This window comes from Egretta garzetta, unplaced genomic scaffold (genome assembly GCF_000687185.1).
Source record: "Egretta garzetta isolate BGI_Z169 unplaced genomic scaffold, ASM68718v1 scaffold55, whole genome shotgun sequence".
Lineage (NCBI taxonomy): Eukaryota > Metazoa > Chordata > Aves > Pelecaniformes > Ardeidae > Egretta > Egretta garzetta.
In genome coordinates, this window is record NW_009259863.1 from 422,869 (window position 1) to 447,470 (window position 24,602).

The 24,602-nt window shown below is 37.5% G+C and overlaps 1 protein-coding gene across 1 annotated transcript in view; it reads left to right on the forward strand.

The window, feature by feature from the left end:
- Positions 1-24,602, forward strand: part of LMBRD1 (LMBR1 domain containing 1) — a 104,338-nt gene that overhangs the window by 67,690 nt on the left and 12,046 nt on the right. Inside the window, exons 12-16 of the mRNA XM_035895621.1 lie at positions 4,507-4,571; positions 5,437-5,539; positions 6,704-6,808; positions 8,052-8,201; positions 14,413-14,491. Of these exons, the coding sequence (XP_035751514.1) occupies positions 4,507-4,571; positions 5,437-5,539; positions 6,704-6,808; positions 8,052-8,201; positions 14,413-14,491 (502 nt within the window). The remainder of the gene's footprint in view (positions 1-4,506; positions 4,572-5,436; positions 5,540-6,703; positions 6,809-8,051; positions 8,202-14,412; positions 14,492-24,602) is intronic.

The following is a 24,602-nucleotide window of genomic DNA, read 5'->3' on the forward strand; positions in this document are numbered from 1 at the left end:
TTCCTGCTCAGAGTAAATTAAGTCCTAAATTCCATGATTATCTCAGTAACACTTTGGAATTATCCATAGATGAAACAACTTAGCTTGACTGAGATCTGGGAGCACTCCTGAGATAGGAGGCAAACAGCTCTCTGAAGAACTCAAACATGGATGATGCAGGGGTCAGGGGAATGTTTAGGAAGTTGAAGGGAGGTACCAGGGAAAATTATGGAAGCAGAACCTGAATAATGTCAGAGAAGACTTACCAGCTTGTGACTTGATTATGTGCAGTAGCAGTGGAAAACTACACTAATGAATTAAATATTTCCAAATTATTTGGCCTGACTTACAAAACTGAAATGCAATTCAACTTTCGACTATGATCTGGAAGTAGCATGCTTCCATTTTTGCTATTGAGAAATGCCTATTTGACATTTTTGTCTTGGCTCTTGCTTAGCCATGTCTTACTCCCATATGTTGAAATGTAAAACAAAGCTTTAAGTAAAACAGTGCTTACTGTCTTCTGCTTTAGCTTCTTCCTTACTTGCCCATATGGAGGCTCTCTATTAAGATGCTAAAGGAACTAATTTTAGGCAGTAGTGTATAAGTATTTCAACTCATTGTTTTTCTGGTATCTGGAGTCTTGCATAAAAACATGGTTCACTGTTTTTTGAAAGTTACTTGCATGCCTACTAGCTTCTACTTCAGATTGTAGATTAGAAGACCCACGCAGACACTTAAAGGTGATCTAAGTGCAAGGCAGCAACCCTGAAACCTGTTCTGTAGCAAATGATTGAGTACAGGTGGGTATGGGGTCTGTTTTGTAGCTGAGGGGTATGAGGAAGTGGCCTGGCAATGGAGCAGTTCAAACTGATTGTAGTGGAGGAGGTAACATAGTTTGAGGGGTGGTTGCATCAAGGCCCTCCTTTCAGAAGGACTAGGGAGTAGGAAATAAGTCTGTCGTGCATTGAAAGACTTCTTTAAACATAGGTCAAGGGTTGATTTCTTTTTGTAATGATCTTACTAAATTGCTGTGGTGTTTAGCTAAAACCCAGGCTGTTTTGTTTTTGCGTGTTCTAGTACTAAAAGCTTTTCAGCATCAGTTCATAAATAGTCCTGCTATGAGAACAAGAGGTTTTGATTAAGTGCTGTCCTTTGCTCTGAAGTCAAACATGTATTCATGTTCTCAGGGGCTTGGATTACTTCTCACTTCCTAGCCATAAAATTTTACAAAATAATTTTGCCTTGTCACAGTGTATCTAGAATCTTTGAAGGTATTCTAGTTAGTTTAAAGCTAGTAAACAGCAGTACAGTAGTCTCCCAGTAAGATTGTGGAGGACAGATTTGTCTTTTGCTATAGGTGGCAAGTAAAGGGCAACAGTGAGTGTATAGCTTCTGCAATGCTTTTCTAGCCTATTTTAGGATTTCTGCAGGGGAAGAGGAAAGGAAGTACTTAATCTTTGCCTTACCCAGATACCAAATGTTACCTAACTGAAGGCATGCTTTTAATTTAAGTCAGGTTGATACTGCTTGATAAGACTCAGCCAGAATGTGTAAGTTGCAAACTCAACTACTAGTCTGAGTGTTGGTAGTCTCTTAATTATTGGCCAAGTGCTGGTTAATAGACTAGAAATGGGGTGTCAATTGGTCTGTAATCAGTTGAGGTAGGAGGAAAAATCTAGGTAAGAACACAAGGATCCATGCTGTGAAAGGCCTAAGTCAACTGATGCTCTGAAATTGTGTAATTGCTGTTAATTGCAAATCACTTATGGATCAGTACTCTTAATAGCACTGTAAAAATACAGTATGAACTAAGATGGAATGAAGGTCTTTAGTATAAGCCTTTTCAATATCATTTAATGGAACTGGAGTTGAGGGTAAAACGGGAAAAGGAGTGCTTTTTCAACCACTTAATCCACTTCTAAGAGTGTAAGGCATCACTTCAGAAGACAGACATATTCCAGAGGAGATATGGATACCTGTCTACCAGCCATAGTTGGCAAAAGGTAATGAAGTATTACAAGCTTCAGACTCTTGGTCTTAATTGTTTTTAAACATCTATTTCCTGTATGCTAGTGGGAGTTTGCTGTGGAAGAGGTAAAAATTTAGTATACTTAAATATGTGAAAATGCGCAAGTTAATACTTAACCTTGATATTAGTATGTGAATCTATACCTAATAAGGCCTACACAACTTGAGTTGTTTTATAAGCAATGTTCTAATATTGTGTTTGAGTTTGCAGATGGAAGCTTATCTTCAGGATTTAATGCACAATAATAGCACTGTAATTCTGAATCTTTAATAAGCAGCTGTAATAAAGTCCTTGACCTTCTCAAGGTGGCTGCGTTCCAAGTTTTAAGGTTAATAAAATAATTTATACTATGAAACTCCCTTATTCATGTGGAAGACCACACATTGTGTTTCTGCATATAGAATTTGGAAATAAGTCTATCTAGATTGTCTTAGGTCTACCAATCTGCAAACATTATTATTTTGGAAGTTCAGCATGTTTATCTGAGCATATTCCATTACTAGGATTTCTAGGAAAATACAGTGAACCTATTGGAGCTACAACTGAATAGGTTTGCTATCTGGGCTCACTGTTGTGCACCATCCCCTAACCCACCCAAAGAAAAGATTGTGAGGGAGAAAACCTGCCAAAGAAGTAGAGAACGATTTCCTGAACTAGAAAAACCAATAGGAGGTGGTTTTGTAGAGGGCAGCTTAGAGAGCAAAGTTCCTGGCTTCAGGTGCTGTATTTGGTAGGATTAATAGAAATGCTTTATTATCTTTTAATTAAGATCTTAAGGAACAACCTTATTTCTCTGAATCTACTTGATTTAGACCATTCATATAAGAATTGAAAGAAATGAAGCCACCTTTGAAAGAAGGTGTCATCTTCCTCTAAAGATAAAAATGAGAAGGAGATGAGGAAAACAAAATGTACAGGTATCAGAATATTACCTTCAGTTCACTAAACTTACTGTGAAGTTACTTAAATTCTTCCTGTTTAAAACAAAATCAAGCTTTTCATACTTGGACTGTATTCGTGGACTAAACTCTGTTTTTTAAGCAGTTTGCTTATTTTAATCTAGCCCTTAAAGTGTGAAAAATCTCATTGTACAAACCCAGCTTAACTGCTGATATGGTTGATCTACAAAATCTTCACGTACACCTGGTAAACTTAGTTTAGTGTTTTATATGCCGCCTTATCTTAGCCAAGAAATTCTGTTCTTATTTGTATGTCAGGCAGTTACTGTGCAAAAGCTTACAAAAAGCCTTCTATTGCTCATTTTAGAAACAATAGCGGTATCTGATTTAATTATAGTGGTCCTTAAAAAATTTTTACCTGTACTTATCTATGCTTATGACTTGCTGGCTAAATAACAACAGCTGTTACACTTTTTTTTGTTTCAAATACTTGAATAGGGTATGCACTACAAAAGAAGGTTGTAGGGCAAATTATTTGCCTATTACAGCTAAAGGGGTATGGAAGCTCTCTAGAACCTTTTCCAGAAGAGAGGCATTTGTCTGGGAGTTCCAATGTGTTTGTAGTAATCTCATATTGCTTTAATCACTTGTGGATAGATAGTGTTTTAAAATAACAGTATTTAAGTAGCACTTGTCTAGATTTTCTTGAAATTCGAGCATTTTTCCTACTACCTTAGTATTTACAAGCATCTTTTTTTTTTTCTAGTCCATTCTCAAGCCTTCACGTAACTTCAAAGTTAAGTTTCTAGGTGTCTTAAACCTTTGAGTCAAAATACTTTGAAGTTGATGATTTCTGTAACTTTAACCTTGAAAATTGCTTTGAAATACTCAATACTGTTGAGTAACTGAGAGGACTTGCAGGCAGAAGCAAGAAAAAAGTAGACCTGGTATTTGGGCTTGGTTACTTGAGTTTTACATCACTCCCTCCAAGTGACTTGGTTATTGAGTGTTTCTGAGTAGCATTACAGAAAGGAGTTCTCTCAGGAAAGGTGAGATGTTCTGTGTAAGCTGTGCACAGATTGCCTCCTTTTGGAAGGTGAGCACATGGGTGCGGTGGCCAAGGGGAACAAACTCTCATTTCCCTTAATTAAATCCAAATGCACGTATACAGTTAAGATTTTCCATATTATGTAGCAAGTACAGGTTGTGCATTCTGCTAAATGCTGTGTTCATTTAATATAACATCTCATTCATGCTCTTAATGACACTTTTTCACTTATGGGTAGACTTCTGTATTGTACTATAGCATGTGATGTACTTCAGTGTAATTTTTAGCTTGGTGTATCCACCAGATGAAGAGGTGGTTCTCCTCTTAGATGATCAACTTTTTAAATGCTTGACATAAACCCTGTTTAACAGAGTAAACATTTTGTTAGCACTTTCCTCAAATATTTCTAAAAAGTTACTGTTTCAAGTGTGTTTGAGCTCTGAGATGGTCCAAGATCATTAGTCCTTTATTGGAACTTAGACAAGTCTTTACTTCTTGTATCAACTGCAAGCACTTACAGTTAAATTGTAATAAATCTTTACTTCTAGATTGTGTGGGGAGTATTCTTCATCATTGTGGCACTGCTCTTCACTGTCTCTCTATTCTTGTCAAAGTAAGTACATTTCAGCATTTTTCTTAACCACTTAAACCACATAGTTTCTGCTCTAACATCAAAATTAGGGGCGGCCTGCTTCTTTTCTATGCTACATTTCTGTAACTAGAGCTGCATTTCCCATTATAATAGTATATATTGAAACTGAGCAAAATCATAGAACCATTTGGTTGGAAGAGACCTTTACCACTGAGTCCAACCATATCTGTCCATTACTAAACCATGTCTCTAAGTACCTTGTCTACCTGTCTTTTAAATTTTAAAATGTGCTGAAACAGATTAAAAAAAGAACATGGTTCATGCTGATTAACTGTATGCTCCTGAAAACAGTTCCAATTCAGCAGCGAAATTAAGCATACATGCTAAGTGTAATTCAGACTACAAAGTATTCTGATTTCTTGAATGAATCTTAATGCATGTAGGTACTTCTTGGGCTGGGTAACAGGTGCTTAAATTCTTGGAGTAAATTACATGTATAATACATTATGATGTGCATTACATTGTATTTGTTTCATGGCATTGAAAGCAATATAGCCAGCTGCAAATCTGGTGGATTTCAATGAAAATTGACACTAACTAGAGGTCTAAAGTGTTGACATTTTCAGTTTTTCAGATTGGGCAAATAAGCTCTGTGACCCAAACTACAGAAAAGCTAAAATGCCAAGGAGATGTAGAAATCAATATACTTTTTCACAGGACCAGTGTAATGAGTGTGGTATAACAAGGCATGTGTCTTTACAGATATGAAAAAGCTGTCAGTCTCTAGGCCTAGCCCAGCTTTTTTTGAGCTGCCCTTTTACATTAAACTGAAGACAAAGCTCTGGGAGAACCATAGTACTTACCCAGTTTTTCTTAATTACTGCAGTTTGGACAAAGCTCTACATTCAGCTGGCTTCGACTCGGGATTTATAATTTTAGGAACTAATCTGACTAATCCACTGAATATGCTATTACCTGTTCTTCAAACAGTAAGTAAAAAATTTGACATACATATGTAAGGATGCCTCTCTCTGTTTTCTGGTAAGCTGTCAAAAGGCAAACTACATTTCTCCCTAAGTAATTCATTAAAACAAAGCTGTCTAGATGTGTGTTCTGTAAAAGCAAGGCAACTTCCTTGTTAACAATCTGTTAGTTATTTATATACTGATATGAAAATCTTGGGTGGTTGGAAGTCAGTTGTTGGAGGAAGGTGTGTTTGAAACTAACTTTGATCTGATGAGAACATAGTGGCAATGAAGAATGACATCACTTGTTGTCATGCACAGAATAAAAGCAACTTTATCCCATGCCCCTACATTCTAGTTGTTTGTGTACTTGATAGTTTATCCCCCTTAAGTGAAGTAAATGCACTTTTTCACTTTTTAATGTATTTATTGCACCTTGAAAGATATATTATGCTCTGTGCAGTTGTGTGTTATAATAATGCATTAGTCTTTGAAACAAATGCTACAGAAGAACAAAGATCTGTAACTTCAGTAGTGTTGGAAGGCAACAAGGCCACATATGAATTTGGCAGTCAGTCATGGGTAAACTGAAAAAAAGAAAAGCCTTAAAGTAAGCTAGTGCTTTACTCTCCCCTACTTGATTTCTTTCCATACTCTTGGTATAATAGGGTGGCACAATGCATTGCTTCCCCATGGTTTCTAAAACTGTTGAACACCTAAGCTTGCGGTTTACTGAGAAAAGCAGTTTTCAGCAGCAGTATTATCTGAAGCTGTTATTAGTGTAAAAATAAAAATCAAGTTTTGTATGTAAATATGTTCAGAAATATTCACAAATGGAATGCCTATACAGTCCGAAAATGATTGTTGCTGATGCTTCTTTTAAGTGTAATCTCAGAATGGAATTAAGTATTTCTTGGCCTAAAAATGTATAATACTTCAAAATTAAGGCAAGTTTTAAATTAAGAAAAATGCTCAATTGCTTTCCCAAACTAATTGTATAACCTCTATTAGCAGCAAGCTGTATCAGCTGTATTTGGAACCAGTGATGTAAAACTTCTAAATGGAAGGACTCTTACTACCTCAGATGCTATAAGTAGAAACTAGTTATTTAGTTTTAAGTGGGGAAAGAACTTGTTTCCTAGTTTGCACGTTTTCTTGTCTTTTTAACTGCTTTTGTTCTTGTTTTAGGTTTTTCCACTTGATTATATTCTTATTACAACTATTGTTATGTACTTTATCTTCACTTCAATGGCAGGGATTCGAAATATGGGTATATGGTTCTTCTGGATAAGGGTAAATATGACTTAAGAGTTTCTAGTTTATAACGGTAAGATCTTGAACATATATGTGATGATGAATATATTTAATAAATAGTCATTATTTATGTACTGCTTCATAAACATTGGATGTTGCAAATAACATTGGCTGTATGTCTAATGAGTGTTGGAAGCCTATTGTACAATTTTCACTGCTTTTGAAAGGTATTTGCTAAGTTATCAGACCAAAACTGATGGTTTAGTTTGATAAGCAATATAGTCAGCTGACTTTCAAGTGTTTAATCGGTGGCACTTTTGCTTCTGACTTTTACCAAGTTAAAGCCGTATGATTCTGATATACTGGAAGTATTAGTGAATTTTATGGTCAAATGTGTGTGCAGTCAGTAGTGTTTGAGATTTTAGGTGGCAAGCAAGCTTACCTAGCTTGATAAGACATGAAACAGTACAGTGATGATATGGTATATCTAAATACGCTGCAAATAACATATTACTGTGCTTGAAAAAGCAGGTTTGTATCCAATAGTATACCATTCATGCCTGTGATGCTTGGTTAAATATTTCCCTGCTTCTGTGCCTACTTTCCCTTTAATACTGTCACCCTTTCATGTTGTGACACCCCAAAATTGTGACTAGTGACCCTGAGTTCTTGCAGTGAGCTGTGAGATTGGCTGTTGGTTTTGGTCTTCAATCATTTATTCCTCAGCTGCCAGCTTCTTTAGCCTAATATGGTACTCAGGTTGAGCCTTTGGGGACTGCAAAATAGTGTGGTATCTACAGAGTAACAATGAGGGATTATATTGTTCCCTGCAGTGTAAAGTGGAAAAGATGTCTCCATATGGTGTGCAAGTTTTCTCAAAGCCTGGGAATACTACTCTCTCATAACTCCTTCCTCTGTTTCTAGATCTGATTAGAGGTGTATTGATAGATGACATCTCACCTTGACTGAAGAGCACAATTTTCTTTGACAAACAAAGGCACAGTTTATTATCATTTATGGGCAGCATCATTTAAATCACTTATTTAAATGTTCTGGGTCATTAATAGAAACAACAATTAATTTGGTTAAATAGCTGTGCTTTGAAACTCAGGTAAATACACCTGAAAACCTGCTTTGACTCACTGGAATTAAGTTGCCAGATGATAGTTTTAGTAGCCTCCCACTCAGTAGAATTAAAGCTGTTAATTTAATTAAACAGGATTTAAAATGTCTTCAGGGAAAAAAAAATCATTGTGTTAATATTTTTGTTTTCTGTTTTTAGCTTTATAAAATCAGACGAGGAAAAACTCGACCTCAAGCACTTTTGTTTCTCTGTATGATACTTCTGTTGATAGTTCTTCATACAAGCTACATGATCTACAGTCTTGCCCCTCAGTATGTAATGTATGGAAGCCAAAAATACCTGGTACAGGTGAGATGTAACTTTTTTTAAAAGGATCTTGCCTTCTATATCAAGAATGTAGTGTTTACAGTGATTTTTCAAGCCAGGCCCATTCTCAGTTTTGTAACTCTTTTGTAACCAGGTCTTTCTTAACTACTAGTAGGTCTCTTCATAATACACAAATCAGAAACTGATTGTACTATATATAACTTAATTCCTAGATTATCTTCAGACAGTATAAAACTTTGAATATTGACTACTTCTGATAAGACAGCTGCTAGCTTCCACTAAATTTTTGTACTGGTACATTTAGGTTGCTGAGCAACTGCAGGGAGGATTAGTTTTAGTGTGTAAGGCTGTCTATAGACTGAAAGCAATGTTGGTTTTCTGCAGTTGATAGTTTTTATGTGCATATTTGTGAGACATGACACACCTAACCTGGTACAGGAGAGGAGGATAATCAGAAAGAAGCTGAGTATGTGCTGATTAATCACATTTCAGACACTTTGGACTGTCCAACTTCATGAATGTCATTGCAGTTCTTGTTCTATGAAATCTTCTACAGAATTAAGTAGTTAACATTAGTCTCTACTCTTGTTACTGCAATTCTGTGTACTTCAAGGTTTGGGGTTTTTTAAGGTCTTTCATCTTCTGTACCTGAAGGCTTTAATTCTTGCATTTCAACTTGGTTTCAGTGGAGGTCTGTATGTGTATGGGGAAGTTCAAAGTTATGCACCATAAGGATCTTGAGGGGTTTCATGGACAGCTGTTTATCAAGATCTGGTATACTACAGGGGTAGGCTTTGTTAGATGCAATCTTGCAAATGTCAACAACCAACCAGGTCATGAACTGGTTACTTATGTTCAGGCACAACAAAGTCCAGATCTCTTGGTGTGCTGTTTGAGGCTTAAGTACAATTTAACAAAGACAAAACAATTGAGCCGGAGTGATTGGGAGAAGGGATTTAAATGAGACTGAAGTAAATGTGTGCTGCTTTGAGCATTTGGAATACTTCTGTTTGTTTTCCAGAAGGCTATGCCTCTGAGAGCGGAATATACTTTAAAAGAACAAATCACCCACAAACCTTCAGCTGAGAAGTTGAAGTGATGTTAAACATGCTATAGAAGAGGAATCTGGTCAACTTAAATGTGCTGAGTGGATGTGGTAGAATTGCCACTGCAGGAAGTGAAGCATTCAATAAATGTTCCTTTTCCACTGTCTTTACATCTAAATTATGCCTTGTAATGGGAGGTTGGTCATCCCAATATCAACCCAAGCACAATAATAGAATCACTGTAGGGGACTTGAATATTTGGTATTTATGAAGGTTAATGCATTTTTACTGGACTATATGCTAGTGTCCTGGTTTTAGTTGGGATAGACTTAATTTTCTTCCTAGTAGCTGCCATAGTGCTGTGGTTTGGATTTAGGATGAGAAGAATGTTGATAACTCACTGATGTTTTAGTTGTTGCTGAGCAGTGCTTATACCAGTCAAGTACTTTTCAGCCTTCCATGCTCTGCCAGGTGCCCAAGAAGCTGGGAGGGGACACAGCTAGGACAGCTGACCCCAACTGGCCAGGGGGCTATTCCAGACCATGTGACATCATGCTCAGTATAGAAACTGCAGGGAGTTGGCTGGGGGCATTGGCCAGGGGTAGTGATCACTGCTTGAGGATGGGCTGGGCACTGGTCAGTGGGTGGTGAGCAATTGCATTGTGCATCACTTGTTCTGTATATTCTTTTATCATTGTCGTTATTTTCTCTTCCTCTGCTGTCCTATTAAACTGTCTTTATCTCAACCCATGGGTTTTACTCTTTTCTGATTCTGTTCCCCATCCCACCAGGGAGGGAGGGTGAACAAGCAGCTGTGTGGTGCTGACTGGCATTAACAACAGCAGCTAGGTATAACTAATACAGGCTTAGGTATCTTTATATTGACTCAAGCTGTCAGAATTAGGGTAGTAGCAGCAAGAAACTAAGCTAAAAATCAGTTTAGAAATGTGGTTTGCTTTGTGGTTTGCAAGAGAATGGAGCACAGTGGTAGGGAAGCTCTTGTGTCATTCAAACGGCTGTTGAAATGCAATCCTGGTCAGCACTGCAAGAAGGATTAGCTGTAATGGTTGAGTAGAGCTAAAACTCGTCATTTAAAGGAGCAAAAAAGTTAGCCATCCTGGGTCTTTAGCTTCTTATGTCCTATTTCAAAGCACTGAGTTTAAAGTACATAAAGTAACTTGGGTAGAAACTCTTTTTATTGTTAAAATAACATGACACAAAGAGTATGCTGGTAAATTATACATGCACTTCTCTGGCATACCAAGTAAATACAAGGTTTTCAGAAAACACCCTCTCAAAGATATCTTTCAGAACATACAAGACCTATTTTCTGTGCCTGACTACCCTGATAACTGGATTTTAAGTTTTTGTATTTTGAAATGAGGGGGGATGGTGGCTGGGAATGAAGAGGAGCAACAAATTTTTATGTGTGTGTTAGCAATGAGGAGGTTCTTAAGAGTGACAAATTGGTTATTATGGAACTGAGGAGTGACCAAGAACATACACAGGAACTGGGCAAGCGAAATACATTTTGTGCATATAGTAAGCTTTCTGATGGAAGGTGTAAGCACCAGTTTGCTTGGACAGTCTAGATTTTCATTGCTCACACCACAGTCAATTTCATCATTTAAAGTAACTCCACTGGTAACCAACACTATACAGAATCAAGCAATAAATAAGCAATATTCCAAGTCAGTTTAGTGGATGAGTGGGCTGATAAGCATATTTATCAGAATCTCGTGCCTCACAGAAAGGCAGTGTGTAAAAGGAGCACTTCCCCCTTTTCTTTGCTCTACAGTAATTCCCAATCTAATAAGCTGTCAAACTAATGTGTAACCAAAATCTATAGGGATGCATTAGATGACATAGTTTGAATCTTGAACTGTTGCCTTTGGAGACAGTTAGTCATGACAAGACCTTTTAACTTTGAAATGCTGTTGACTTTTCCTGATAATTGAATATGTGTAGAAAAATTAAGCTCTTGTGAGGAAATTAATATTAGCTACACTCGGGCTACTTGCCTTATTTAACTCCTTGACCATTGATATACCCAAGGCATGTGTCCCCAACTAATCAAAAGTGTCTTTAGGTATGATGTTGGTAGGAAACTTGAAAGTTTCTTTTGGATTTGGTGCCCTTACCAACTGAGGCCCTGTGTAGGGCTTTGGTCAACTTGCATAGTTCTTGACTGGGGAACGCTTAGTTTCATCTCTTGAGACAACCTTTGTAACATCTGCTAAACAGCCATGAGTCTCTTTATAGCCTTTCCAAAGGTGAAGAGTTCTGTCTGCATCCAGGCCTTCTCAGCTTTGCAGCAAAAATGTAACTTTGCTCATACCTGAAGTGTAATTGCTATTTTTGTTCAACAAGGCCAGGCTTTCTTCCATTTGTCTGAAAGACTGACCACTGCTTGCTGATGTTTCTACCTAGTGGACCTGTAAGACTTGACTGTCCCAGACAGGAATTAAAAGGCGAGCATTTGCCATAGGTGAAGCTGATACTTTCCCTGGTTGAAGGCCAGAGCAGCAGCAGTCACTTTCCTTCTTCAGCCTTCACACAGATAATTCGGAGGAGTGGAGCTAAGCTGCAGGACACTATCATCAGAAGAAATTGAGAAGTATCCCTTAAAAGGCCAAGTGTACAAACAGATCTTTTTAACTTCTTCATCCTGAACATAAGCAGGAACAAATTATGTATTAGGCTGTAACCTAACCCTTTCCTTAAGTGTCTAAAATGTGTCAGCTCTTGAAGCACACATACTGAGTTACTGTACTTGGTTTTGTCCCCTGCTTGTCCTTGAGGCATCCTGCTTTCAGCTTTGGATTGGCTGCGCTAACTGGAACACTAGTTTTACTTTGACAATATTGAAAATGTCTGAGACTTGAGTGCTTTACTGCATAATGCAAGTAAATGATTTCAAGGAATTGTTCTGTAGACACATCTTTGCTGTCACTTATGCATCTTTTCCATGTCCAGTCACATTCTCTGTGCCCTGAGGCACAAAAGGGGCTCTATGCTAATACAAAAGTGCTGAGATGACAGCATTAAGGGCAAAGCTCTCATACCTTTTCTGGGAATTCAGCACAACTTTGGTGCCTATGAAGTACCCAAATCCTAATGCACACAACAGGTGAAACAAAGGAAGAATTAGAAGTTTGCATGCAGTTGCAGGTCTACAGTCTCACTGGGATCAGAGATGTGGAAAAATAGCTCACACGACTGGAGTGCTGCTATGGCTAGGTGAGAGCTCTAAGAGGGACAAGCTGGGGTGGCCAGTAGCGAGAGTTGACCTTTATGTGAGAGTGCAGTAGGAATGCGTGGAGTTTTGCCTTGGGCTGGATAAACCAGCGAAGTGTTTATGGATTAGGATTAGAGGGCAGATCAGCCTGGGTGATATTGTCTGCTACAGGAGGAAGTAGCAGATGATCCCTCAAGGCACCTGTAAGTAGCTTCATGTTCACAGCCCCTAGTCCTCACAGAAGGCTTGACTCTCCCAAGTATCTGTGGAAAAGCAACACGGTTGAGCACAAGCAATCCAGGAGGCTTCTGGAATGCACTGATGACAATTTCCTGACACAAGCAATTGAGGAGCTGAAATAAGGAGATGCTGTCTTAGGCCTGATGAAGAAATGACCAAGGGCAATCTTGGCTGCAGTGAGTGCGAGATAGTGAAAGTTCAGGATCCAAAGAAGAGACCAGGGCAAAGAGTAAGATCATAACCCTGCACTCAGGAGAGCAGATTTTGGCCTGTTTAGGGACCTTCTTGGAAGAGTTCTAGCATGTAGAAACCAATTCTGTTCTGGCAAAGCTGTGGATTTTTTCTTTGCTCTGATTTTTTTCACTGGATGAAGCGATACTGAACTCTTGCTGAGTCGGACCAAAATATTGTTAGTTTTTAGTTAATCCTTTAATATAAGTATTAACTTCAACTTAATTTTTTCTGTGTGTTAGCTTTGCATAAGAGTACTTTTGCTTTGTTTAATATTTGTGTGGTTTTCTTTGTGTATTACTACTCTATGTATAAGAATCTTAAATTTGAATGTTAGAAATTCTAGCTGTGTAAAAAAGAAAATGGTGTTCAGCTGATAGAGTTAATGAGATTACCATTCCTCTTAGCATGGCAAGTGTGATTCTTAATTCTTATTAGGAAGGGTTAATACTCTGAAATGTTTTACTTTATATTTCTATTTTGGAATACATGCTTCATTTTATTGTGTCTGTTTTGTGAAAAGGTAGAAAACTTTCAGTGGACCCTTAGAAGGCTTTTTCCTTGTGCAGGAGAGAAGAAAGGATTGTTGTAGAAAGCATTTAGAGCTGAATCCAGATATGTCAGAAATCTTAAATTACAGGAGTGTTCATGGGGAACAAGACTGATACCAGACCTGGAAAAAAGCATAGATGTTACTAATGGAAATCCACAGGTCTAGCTACTGTTGCATGTTGTATTTTAAATTCCTACTGTTTTAAATTCATAAATGAATGAAGATAAATTGACAAAACTTTGAAATGGCAAGATTCTGATTGTTCTGTGCTTTTTGTACATGCCTGTGTAATTGTACTATGTATAATGCTGTTCTTTTGAAAGAAGCACTCTCTATGCCTGAGCAGCATAAGCTGTAGTGGTGACAGGCAGCTGGAATACCTCCTGGAGCTGGACCACTGCTAAATGTACACTGAATAATTATAACTTCATGTCTTCTGCTCTCATTCAATTGCTTCTATCTACACATTATCCTCTTAATTTTAATTCCACTTTAGTTCCCAATTCCTGTGCCCAATCATACTCCTTTATTGGATCAGTTTCTTCAAAGGCAGTAGTGGCCTCTACACTTCCATGTGTTTGCATGAAAATAACTGTTCATACAAACTGCTGCTTTTTAAGATGGACACTTCATTGTTTTTCTTGAATGTTCAGAGTGAAAGCTGAATTTACTTACTATTGATAAATTTTGTCACTTAAGTTGTTAGAGAAACACTTAGTTTTATGTGCGAGCTTGTGCTAATTTCTGATTGGTTTTAAGGGGCATGTTTTCTTCAGCCTGAAGGACAAAAAGGGGCTGACCCTTACTGATTTCTTATATCATCAGGGTGAAATTAAGTACAGTAGATATAAGACCCTTTGAAGTGAGTTAGTCTATGAAGAAATCAATGTAGTACAACTGATTTATAATCTATTTATAATGCAGAGTAATAAGACAATTGATGGCCAGCCAAGCAATGTGACAACATTTGTATCTAAAGACTGTGATGCAGATGCACCTGAAGGTAAGACAAATTAATTTCTTGTATTTCCTATGCTATATGTGCATCCTCAGCTGTAATAATAAGAAGCTCGATCTCTTCATGGCTTTGATTTGCTTTGGTCTAATATGAAGCTTTGATGTATAGCTGTGTCCAGAAAACAGCTTGCTTATGGCTTAATACATTTGAAGAAATTACTATTTTTTATAGAAGCCATGTGTAACAATGCATTCCTGTTAACTTTAAAATCTCCCATTTGCTTTAAGATGTATGTAGAAGACCTTAAAAATAAACCCTAGCTTGTTAATAGTTTTTAGTATCTGAAGCATCACTTCAGTGTGTATGTTTGTCATAAAAACCTGCAGAGAAATATTTTATTAAATTTCACAATGTTCTCAGTAAAATTAAGATCTGAAATTCTGAATGCAACTTTACAGATAAGAGAATTCTGCATTTTTTTTATTAAGATGTAAATAGGGGCTGTTCCATGAGCAACAATAACAGTGGAACTTCACATCTTAGGCTATTTTCCTGTAATCCTCCTACTCTTATTTTGTCATTCTATATAACATCCAGTATAACTCCTGTTCATCTGTGTTATTAACCATACATTTTTGACCAGTTATTTGGGCAGATGATGTATTGTGGATATCCTGGAGCTGTGAGTAGTGACTAGTAAGCAGATCGATAATTGTGGAGCTTTCTTTGACTTCCCATCTATGCAGGCCTTACTGTTGATTCTTTTTTTTCTAAAGAGAGAGAGAATAGTAATGTGTTATTTATTCTTTATTTCTCTATGAAACTTGGCTAAATCTGGGAATGCGCTTTAGCCTGGTTTCATTTTAAAAAAACAAGCTAATTTAAGTAATGCTGGATTTGTTTTTTTACAATGCTGCTTTTCCCCTTCCTTTCCCTCTGCATGTAAACAATTTTTGCAGTTTGAATTGCCTAGCCATTGCAATAGTGATACTGCTGCTTAATGTCACCACCAGTTTTATTGATTGCTTTCATCTCGTTTAAAAAATTGATCTCAGAAAAAGATTTATGGGCTTTGGAATGGTCCAGACTTTTTCATGCTGATGCTCTCAACTGTTCTCACTATGGCAAACTTTCAGCTCCTCTGTATAAAGAAGAGTTAAATTATGTATGCTTTTATATAATTATAAAAAGGCTTGACAGTGTTAATTGACAGAAATAGTTGTCCTGTTTTCTCATCTTATTATCAGTATTCAGTAACTACTGAATTCTGACTGTGCTTCTGGAAGATCTATCTTAGCAGCGCCTTGGGTTTTCTTCCTACATGTGTTATTGAGAAAGATAATATTTAATTTTAAATTATTTCTGTACTAGTGGAGATAACTGGACTGTCAGTTCTTTGTTTCCAATCTATCAGACTGTGGTCTGTTTTGCAAGGTGGTTCCCTTGTGTTTAAATGCAGGTTCAAATTTAGTATGTAGGTATTAGTCTTATTCATGGTGGTTCATATAATTTCCCAAGGGGGGTGGATTGTTCTCCTGTCTCCCCCATACTTCAAAAATCCTTTATTCACCTTTATTTTTGATGGCTATTTTTAGACAGTGCAGTTTTAAGTGTTTTGATATTTTGACAAATGTAATTGTTCAATTAATATTTAAGCTGCCATATTTTTGTGATTTAAAAATAAAAACTCTTCTGTGGCAGAGTTTAGAAGAGCAAAATCTGCCATCTTTCAAAATGAGATCACTTTGAGCAGGTTGTACAGATCTCTTTCTTGTAAACAGCTTCTCAGCTTGGCTAGTATTTGCTGGGAGAAGAATATACTCACTGGCATCGATTAGCTCATTAGTCTTGACTTTTCTGGGAGAAATTCAAATAGTCTGGTTTCCTCAGACTTTGTTGCTTAATTGTAGGAACTGGGATTGGACTGAAACTTCCTAAATTCCGCCTATGCTTGATGATATTTTTTGAGCACTTTGAATACTTCGTGTGATTTTATTTTTTTCTTAATAACTATATTGTTTCTGTTGATCAAAGCTTGATGCTTAAAACTAGTGTTCTGATGTGCTGAACGCAAGACTTGGCCTGTAAAAATGATGGGTTTGGTTTGCCATCATTAATGTGTTGTTGCACTGGGTATTGTTGAGTCATGTTCTCCTTTTCTTAATATGCTTTGATCAACAGAAACAATATAGTTGATGCTTAAAACTAGTGTTCTGATGTGCTGAACGCAAGACTTGGCCTGTAAAAATGATGGGTTTGGTTTGCCATCATTAATGTGTTGTTGCACTGGGTATTGTTGAGTCATGTTCTCCTTTCTTAATAGGAAAGAGATGGAGAAAGTATTGATATGCTGTCTTATGCTAGCCTACTGTAAGTAGAAGATGGATGGATATTTCTTAAATGTGAACATTAATGTGATCAAAAAGCTATAGTGGAGTTCTATTAACTACAGATACAGTCAAGCCATTAAGTGTTGTTATAAGTGAAAGAAAAGTTTGTCTTGTAATGCTTAACTTTAAAAAAAAAAAAATTGCATTAGTGAAAATGCTTTATTCACTCTTTTATCCAGTCAATTTCAGAAAGTGGAAATGTAATGCTTGCCTTGAAATAACTGCCATTTTTAATACCTGATAATGAAAACTAATGAAAATAACTGTTGTAGATGCTACTCTTATGCTCTGTGATCAGATAGAATATGTTGACAAGTGAAACTTATTTTGAAGGTAGGAACTAGATTATTAAATACAGTTTCTCTTGTTTTTAAGGATACTAGACACAGCAAAAATAGATACAACTAACTCGAAGTTAAGACAAAGATTGCCCAAGCACTTGTAGTTTTTATTGACTTCTCTGGTACTAGAGCTTTATCTTATGTAAACCACTGAACTAGAACTAAATGCAAATATTGATTTGTCTTCTCAGCACTTATTTATTTTGTTTCATTTAAACTGAATTAATTCTAAGAGGTGTTTTTCCTTAAACATAAACCAAATTATGACCTCGTAATGGCTGTGCTGATAAATAAGCTTATAACAATCTGCTCTGTTTTATTGAATACTTGGATGTTGCAGATATGATTTCTACTTGCTGTAGCTAAGTAGATTTTTTTCTTTCTGAGATGGTAGAAGAGACCTGATCTTGTTGTAACAACTAATACTCTCAAACTTCAATATTGTTAAAACTTCAGGCTTTAATGAGCAGTGGTTTTGATATGTGTTTCAAACCAGTGTTTGGCTTGATGAAAAGGCACTTTCTGAAGAAACATAAGGCAGTTAAAATCTAATCTTATAAAAACTACAGTCTTAAGTTTTAATGGTTAAATATGTAATTTGTCTGCTTTCACGCAACAAGTCTTCTCTCTGTATACTCCTGGTATGCAGGAGGTGAATCTGCTTTATACTGGATGCCAGAGGCCATAATAGCATATAACTACACGAAACAGAACAGAAGCCAAAAAGTTATAGAGCAGGCTACATCTTATAACTCAAAGTGTCTTTTCTTAGTTACATCTAAACATCTTGCACAAACAACTCGTGTTCTGTTTAACACAGATATTTTTAAAGCTTTTTAAATAGTATTTTGGAGCAGCAAATTTTAAATATTTGTTACAGGCAAAACAAGTATTCGTTTCCGATGTTCAATACACTTGGGCAAAGACCTCATTTGATCACTGTTTTCAAGGACTCTTGGGCCCAGAGTTCAGTTGAGCATAAGGTCAAGCAAACGGGTTCAATTATGTGATTAAGACTAATGCATTGAAAACTTGATATAGGTTTAGCTAAACAGGTTAATGAGTTTTAATGTAAATGAGCAATGACTCAGCTGCAAGCCTGTATGCAAGACTTTTCCCAACCTTAATTATGAGGTCTGCTAAACACTATCTGCTCTTTCTAGACCAGAAAACCATGGAAGTTGTTCTTAAGCATCATTCATGTTAAATGAAGAATATACGATGAATCCCCCTTGACTTGGATCTTCGTTTCCTTAATTTGGGAAATGAGCCTTACCCAGGACCTGCTAAATGCTGGGTACAGTGTCTGCCAGGGGTCTTAGAATCATAGAATCATTTAGGTTGGAAAAGACCTTTAAGATCATAAAGTCCAACCATTAACCTAACACTGCCATTCCACTGCTAAAGCATGGCCCTGAGCACCTCATTTACCTGTCTTTTAAATACCTCCAGGGATGGGGACTCAACCAGTTCCCTGGGTAGCCCACTCCAATGCTTGAATAGGTCCTGCATAGACCTGCACTGACTCCAGCTGCATGTAAGGTTGGGGGAAGGTTATCTCTATTTCTAAGGCTTTGAACTGAGAATTACTTACTGTGCTAATTAGATCTGTGCCTCCTTATAGGACTCTCTTGTCAGCTGGAAATGAACAAGTGCAAGACGTCTGGCTTTATTTTAGCCTGAATAAAGTCTAGATGTAGACATTACTCAAGCTGGAAAGGAACCCCAAATTCCTAACACCATTGAAGTTCTCTATAATCATGAGAACTCAATATAAATAAACACAATGGTGCACATTTGACTGCGGAAAGCTGTGTTTGGCAGCTGTAAATAGGATGAGAAGCTAAGAGTGCCTTAAATCTTTCTGCAATACATTGTTCATGGATGTTCAGTTGTAGAAACATCAATTCCTATGCTTTTTTCTGCACCCCACCACTGTGGACAGAGAGGAGCTGCTCTGAACTACCCCTCTTTTCTCTCCAGTTACTGTCTCTCAGAGGGAGAAGAGGCTGCATTTACTAAATAACCCAAAATGTTAAATGAAGTTTAGCAGTAAAGCAATTGCATATTCTTGTCTTGGATCAACATGCTAGTTTTATTGCCAGTTGGATTTAAGCCCAGCAGTAAAGTGATATGCTCTGACATTATCAGTACTTCAGAATAAGAATTTAAGCTCTTTACAAAGGATTGAGGGGTATGCACCCATTCTTAAAAGGCAGTGATGAACCCCTTTGAGTAAGAAACCTACCAATGCTTTGTCTACAAAATGCCTTTTAATAAAGGCAGTTCTCTTAGCAAAGGAAGGTATCATATTTGGCCCTCAATAAATAACAATGCCACCAAATCTTTTAATCACTGAGAAACATTAATTACAACATTTATTGGAAATATTTTCAGTGAAATGTTGGGAGCTGCTTATGCTGGTATAATCAAATAATCTTTTTATCTTGGTACGGCAGCTGATGAATTCACTATGTAACATGCCCAAGAACAGCCATGTAGAAAACCTAGACAGCAGCCTGTAACTGCAGCTGGTGAAGCTGCATACAGATGTTTCCTGTCAATCTTCAAATATGGTTTGCTGAATAGGATTAGAAACAATCAATTCATGAAGATGGTCTTTTTCGTGGCCTAGGACACGTCCTGCAGCTAGGTTGAATGAATGACATTGGACTGGGCAAATCTTGTCTGAACTGTGAGAGAGAATCCTGACTGGATTACAGTCAATTGTATCATAAATTCTGCGTCTGAAGGAGGCAGAAGATGGGAAAGGGTGGGAAGAATGCCATTGCTTTCAGAGCATGAGAAAATCACTAATTCATGTCCAACTTCCGATGCCAAATCCTTTTAAATAAGGTCTTTTAAGTTTGACTCTTTAATGATAGTCATAGCTGGTTTTGTTTTCCAGAGAACAAGTAAGGCATTCCAGCACTGAAAGTTGCCCTACTTTGTCAAATGCTTCTTTGAGTGTTAGCTGGCTATAAATACTTCTATCTAAGGACAGAATATGAGGTACTCTGTATAAGGGTATTAAGCAGTTAAGATCAGTCTGCTAAAATATCTTCTTTCTCCCCATCGTCCAAATTCTTTTCCATGTAGCATGATCTCGGGATGGGGGAAAACAGTAAATTCTTCTCACACAGGGCAGATGTCCTTAAGTGGTCAGCTAAAGACTGTATGAGGCAAGTAGGAGGGATGTGATGAGAAAGAGGTTAACGCTGAAGGTCGAGTAGTGTAATGTAATGTAGCTTCAAGGGGAAGTCTGAACTAGTGTAAGCTGAGACTTGTACCAAGCTGATTCTGGAGAGTGTGGTAGGTAGCTAATGGAAAGCAGTTTGATTAGAATGAAAATGATAGGTTATGCTGTCCACTGACTGCTTGCTTTCTGGAATCTTGTATCTGTGTTCATCCCTAGGGTATTGTCTTTGAAGTTTATCAATAGCTATGTCTTCTTTAAAGAAGAATTGTTGCTTTGAGTTATTTAAATGAGATGTTCGAGGGAGACTCAGAAAACACCTCTTGCAGAAGTTCAAATTTAAATCAGCAGTTTAAAGGCAAGAAATAGCAATTATATGGCTTGTGTACAAATACATGTGGCCAGTGTTTGTAATTAACCTAAATTGTACATAGTGTTTCAAAAGGTACCTAGTTTCAACAGAAACAGAGAGAATACTTTTTCCCTCTGTGGGTTGATCCAATGGTTTATTGCTTCCCTGTAGAAAAAGGACATGATCTCTGTCTGGAATTAACATGGCTTCAGATTTTAGTCACTGGTTAATGCTGTATCTTTTTGCTCTGGCCTTGTAGCATTAATATTTTCTTCAGATTAAGTTATTTAATAAACATTAAAATCAAGTCATCCTTTAAACTTATGAAAAACAAGATTAACAGGTTTAGCTTTTTGAATCTCATTAAATGGTTTTCCTGCTCCATGTTAATACATGCAAATCTCTGCACCCTCTCAGCTTCTCTGTAACCAAACTGAAATAGAAACCTTATAGCTGGGTGCGACTTTCCATTGTAATGCCATAGCTGTGCTAGGATGAACTCCAAATCTAAAACAGCAAAAAGAGGACTGACAGGCTCTTTGAATGTGTAGAGGGAAGTGGTGAGAACTGTTGCCTATGTTTAGCTAAAGCCTGTTTGCGCTTGCTTGTTTGTAAGCTCTAGTACCCTTTTCTCTGCAGCTAAATCCTGTGTTTCCTGTTCATACGTGCCACCTTGTTTAAATTTGACTGTTGGAAAAAATGGTTATGTGACCCAAATTGCTCAACAGGACTTTGCTCTCATTATTTAGCATTCATAAATTTTGACTAGTGACTTTTCTCCTCTTTTCAGCACAAAATCTTGGAGGTTCTTACTGGAAATCTCTTTACGCTATGAAGTCCTGCTAGCACTGATGGGACTTGGAGATTCTTTAGCCATTTAATGCAAACATTCATAGTATGTAATTATCAAGAAGTTGTATGACTGCTGCAATTGTTAATGTACTGCAAAGTAACTGCTGTTGCTTATCCAGACTTGTAACTTCTTTTACAAAGATCGATTACATCACTTTCTGTCTAGGTTTATATTAGGTTGGGTTTGATATGCAGATATGCAATATGAGATATTGGGTGCAACTGGGTGCCATCTGTAGCTTGAGTCGCTGGAAAAAGCAGAGTTTGCCTTCTAAGGGATAGCTTGTCCCAAATAGTTTTTCCAGGTTCCTCATTAGTCCATGATTTCCAAGTTCCTGGCTCCTCCTTAGCCTCCTAAATCTTTCCTTTGGCAGGATTTGATTCCAAACCTACTGAGCAGCTCTTGTTGAGTAAGGTAGGTTTTTGGACTAGATTTTTATCCAGCTAGACTTTTGGTTTCTACAGGTCTCTTAGGTGCCATCTCACTGCCACTTGTAGCTAAGAAGGGGGAAAAAAACGAACCCCAAAGAACCCCAAAACACCTAGTATAAAACAGTACGCAGCTTTCTAAATAGAGGTCTAACCTGGAAGAGCACAAAGATTGTAGATAGCTGTGGATTGTTTGTATGAGTGACTTGATACCCATGTTTCTGTGTGCACTGCAGTACTTCAAAGTGCTTTCAGCTTGAAATGGTGGAAGCTTAGCGATTCCCATATCTTTAAATGGGGAGATATTGTAGCTGCATACAATCAGGTGGGAAATGTTTTTCAGAACCTTGCTACATGTGAATGAACCAATTCCGGTAGTATGTTTTCCAACATGCTTTTCACTCTGATAAGGGATGAAAGATATAAATTTGTTGCTAAGTTAACCTTCAGGCAAGCAGTGGTGAAGCTCTGCAATACCTGTGTTATTGTGAAAGCTGAAAGAATGACAACTTGACGGTTTTAGCAATTTCTGGAAAAAGTAAAAAAAAAGAGAACCGGTATGGGATGCCACAAACTAAAAAATGCAAAAGCTCTGTACAGCAGATTGATTTTTAGCTAATGAAACCAGAGAAGCAGCAGCAGAAGGGCTGGACTGTGAAGTGCAAAGACAGGCTCAACAGCTGAATGAGGCTAGGATTAATTTTGTGTGTGCATATATGTATCGCAGGAGAGAAGAATATGAAAGAAGTGGGGATATGTGCTCAAATTGAATAAGAGAACCCACTTTTGTAGAAACTGCTGAGTAACAGCAACTAAGAACATAGTAAATTTTTTTTCCCCCCTGTTTAGCCAAGAAAAGAAATAAATACTGGGCTGGGGGCAGCTGTTACTGCCACTCTATGGATCTGTTTCCAGAGGAGCCTGTGAAAGGGGTACATGAAATACAATCTTAAACTTCTGTAGAAGCTGGAAGTCCTGGAGTGACCTTAACACTGAGAGAAATACAGATGAAGATGTTAAGTTGCAAGACGATAGGTACACAAGCAAAGGGGAAACTTGTAATTATAAAACTTTCGATATACCTGCTAGTATCCGAACTCTCCTGAAGCTTATTTTGTCTTGTCCATCTAAACACCTGGGTCTGACCAAAGCCAGAACCAGAAAGGTTTCAGTCTTAGCAGAGAAAGAGAATTCTTTCTAGATTTTATTACTTGCTACTTATTTACACTATTTTGTGTGTGTGAATTTTTTTTAATAAATGGGAAAACTGGTACATGTGTCTCAGGGTTGCTTACAGTACTATAGCACTCCTCTCTGATGGTCAAAAGAGATTCTGATCACTCAGTGGGTATTTATGCTATGAGTGGAAGTGTTGCTGCGTTATGAGAGATAAATTAATTGGATGTTATGCAGTGATGAATATGGCTGTATGGGTCTTAGACCATTAGGTGTCACTTGGTTCCTTACCTAGTTTAAGTGTCATGGCTTTTTGTAGGCCATGAACTTTCTTGTGCAGTTTCTTTCTACAGGCAAAGTTAATTTTTTTAGTCAGTTTGATTATATAAATTTACTATACCTGTTTGTGTGATTTTTCCTAGTGAAATGTTGAATTGCAAGACAAAAATTAAATAATAGGACATTTACTTTGTGTGCTCCATAGCCACATGTAGCCAATCCATGGGTCTTACACATTTCTGTACTCTTTCATAAGTGCTCTGAGTTACAACACACTTTTCTTGTCCAAGATGAGAGATCCAGTTAAGAAGTTCCTTTTATTTTCAAGTTTGAGAAAGCATTATGTATATTGCTGCAAAGAAAATGTTGCCATTATAAAAATAACAAGGCTTTGTCAGAGCCCTTAGTTTACCTCAGTGAGTTGTTTAAGGGGCATACCTATCTGGGAATCATTCTGCTATACAGTCAAACATTTGCTGTCATAGGTCTTTCAAGTAAAATAATCCAAAGGCTGCTTCATCTTCTGCTGTTGTGTAGTTTCTGGTAAGTGAAGGTGTGTTTCTCTGAGGCCATTTTCAAGCCTGAAATCTTTGCCCTGTACCTGCTCAGTTCATAGGAATCCTGGTGTTTTTCTCTTTGTTTAAAATACTGATATGCTGTGGCAGAGAAAAATATTAATATTGATACTGCTTGTAGGTGCCAGCTAACATTTTGGAAGGTGTTTAGGCATGGTCTATCCAGCTGTGTTCCATGAGTTACAGCATCCAAAGACAATTGTTCTTGCTCTAGTTGTTTACTCTATTTGTCAAAATGCATTTAACTCGGGAGGGGTGAGGAGAGAGGTTGCCAGTGAAGACTGAGGCAAAAAACGTGTTGAGTACCTCAGCCTTCTCCTCATCTGCTGTTACCAGCTTGCCCGTCTCGCTCATCAGTGGGGGTACGCTTTCTTTAACCATCCTTTTCCGGCTGATATACCTGTAGAATCCCTTCTTACTATTCTTTGCATCCCTAGCCAAGTTTAGCTCCAGTCGCGCCTTGGCCTTCCTGACCCCATTCCTACACAACCGGACTGTGTCCCTATATTCTTCCCAGGATGCCTGTCCCTGCTTCTACTGCCTGTGCAGTTCCCTCTTCCTCCTTA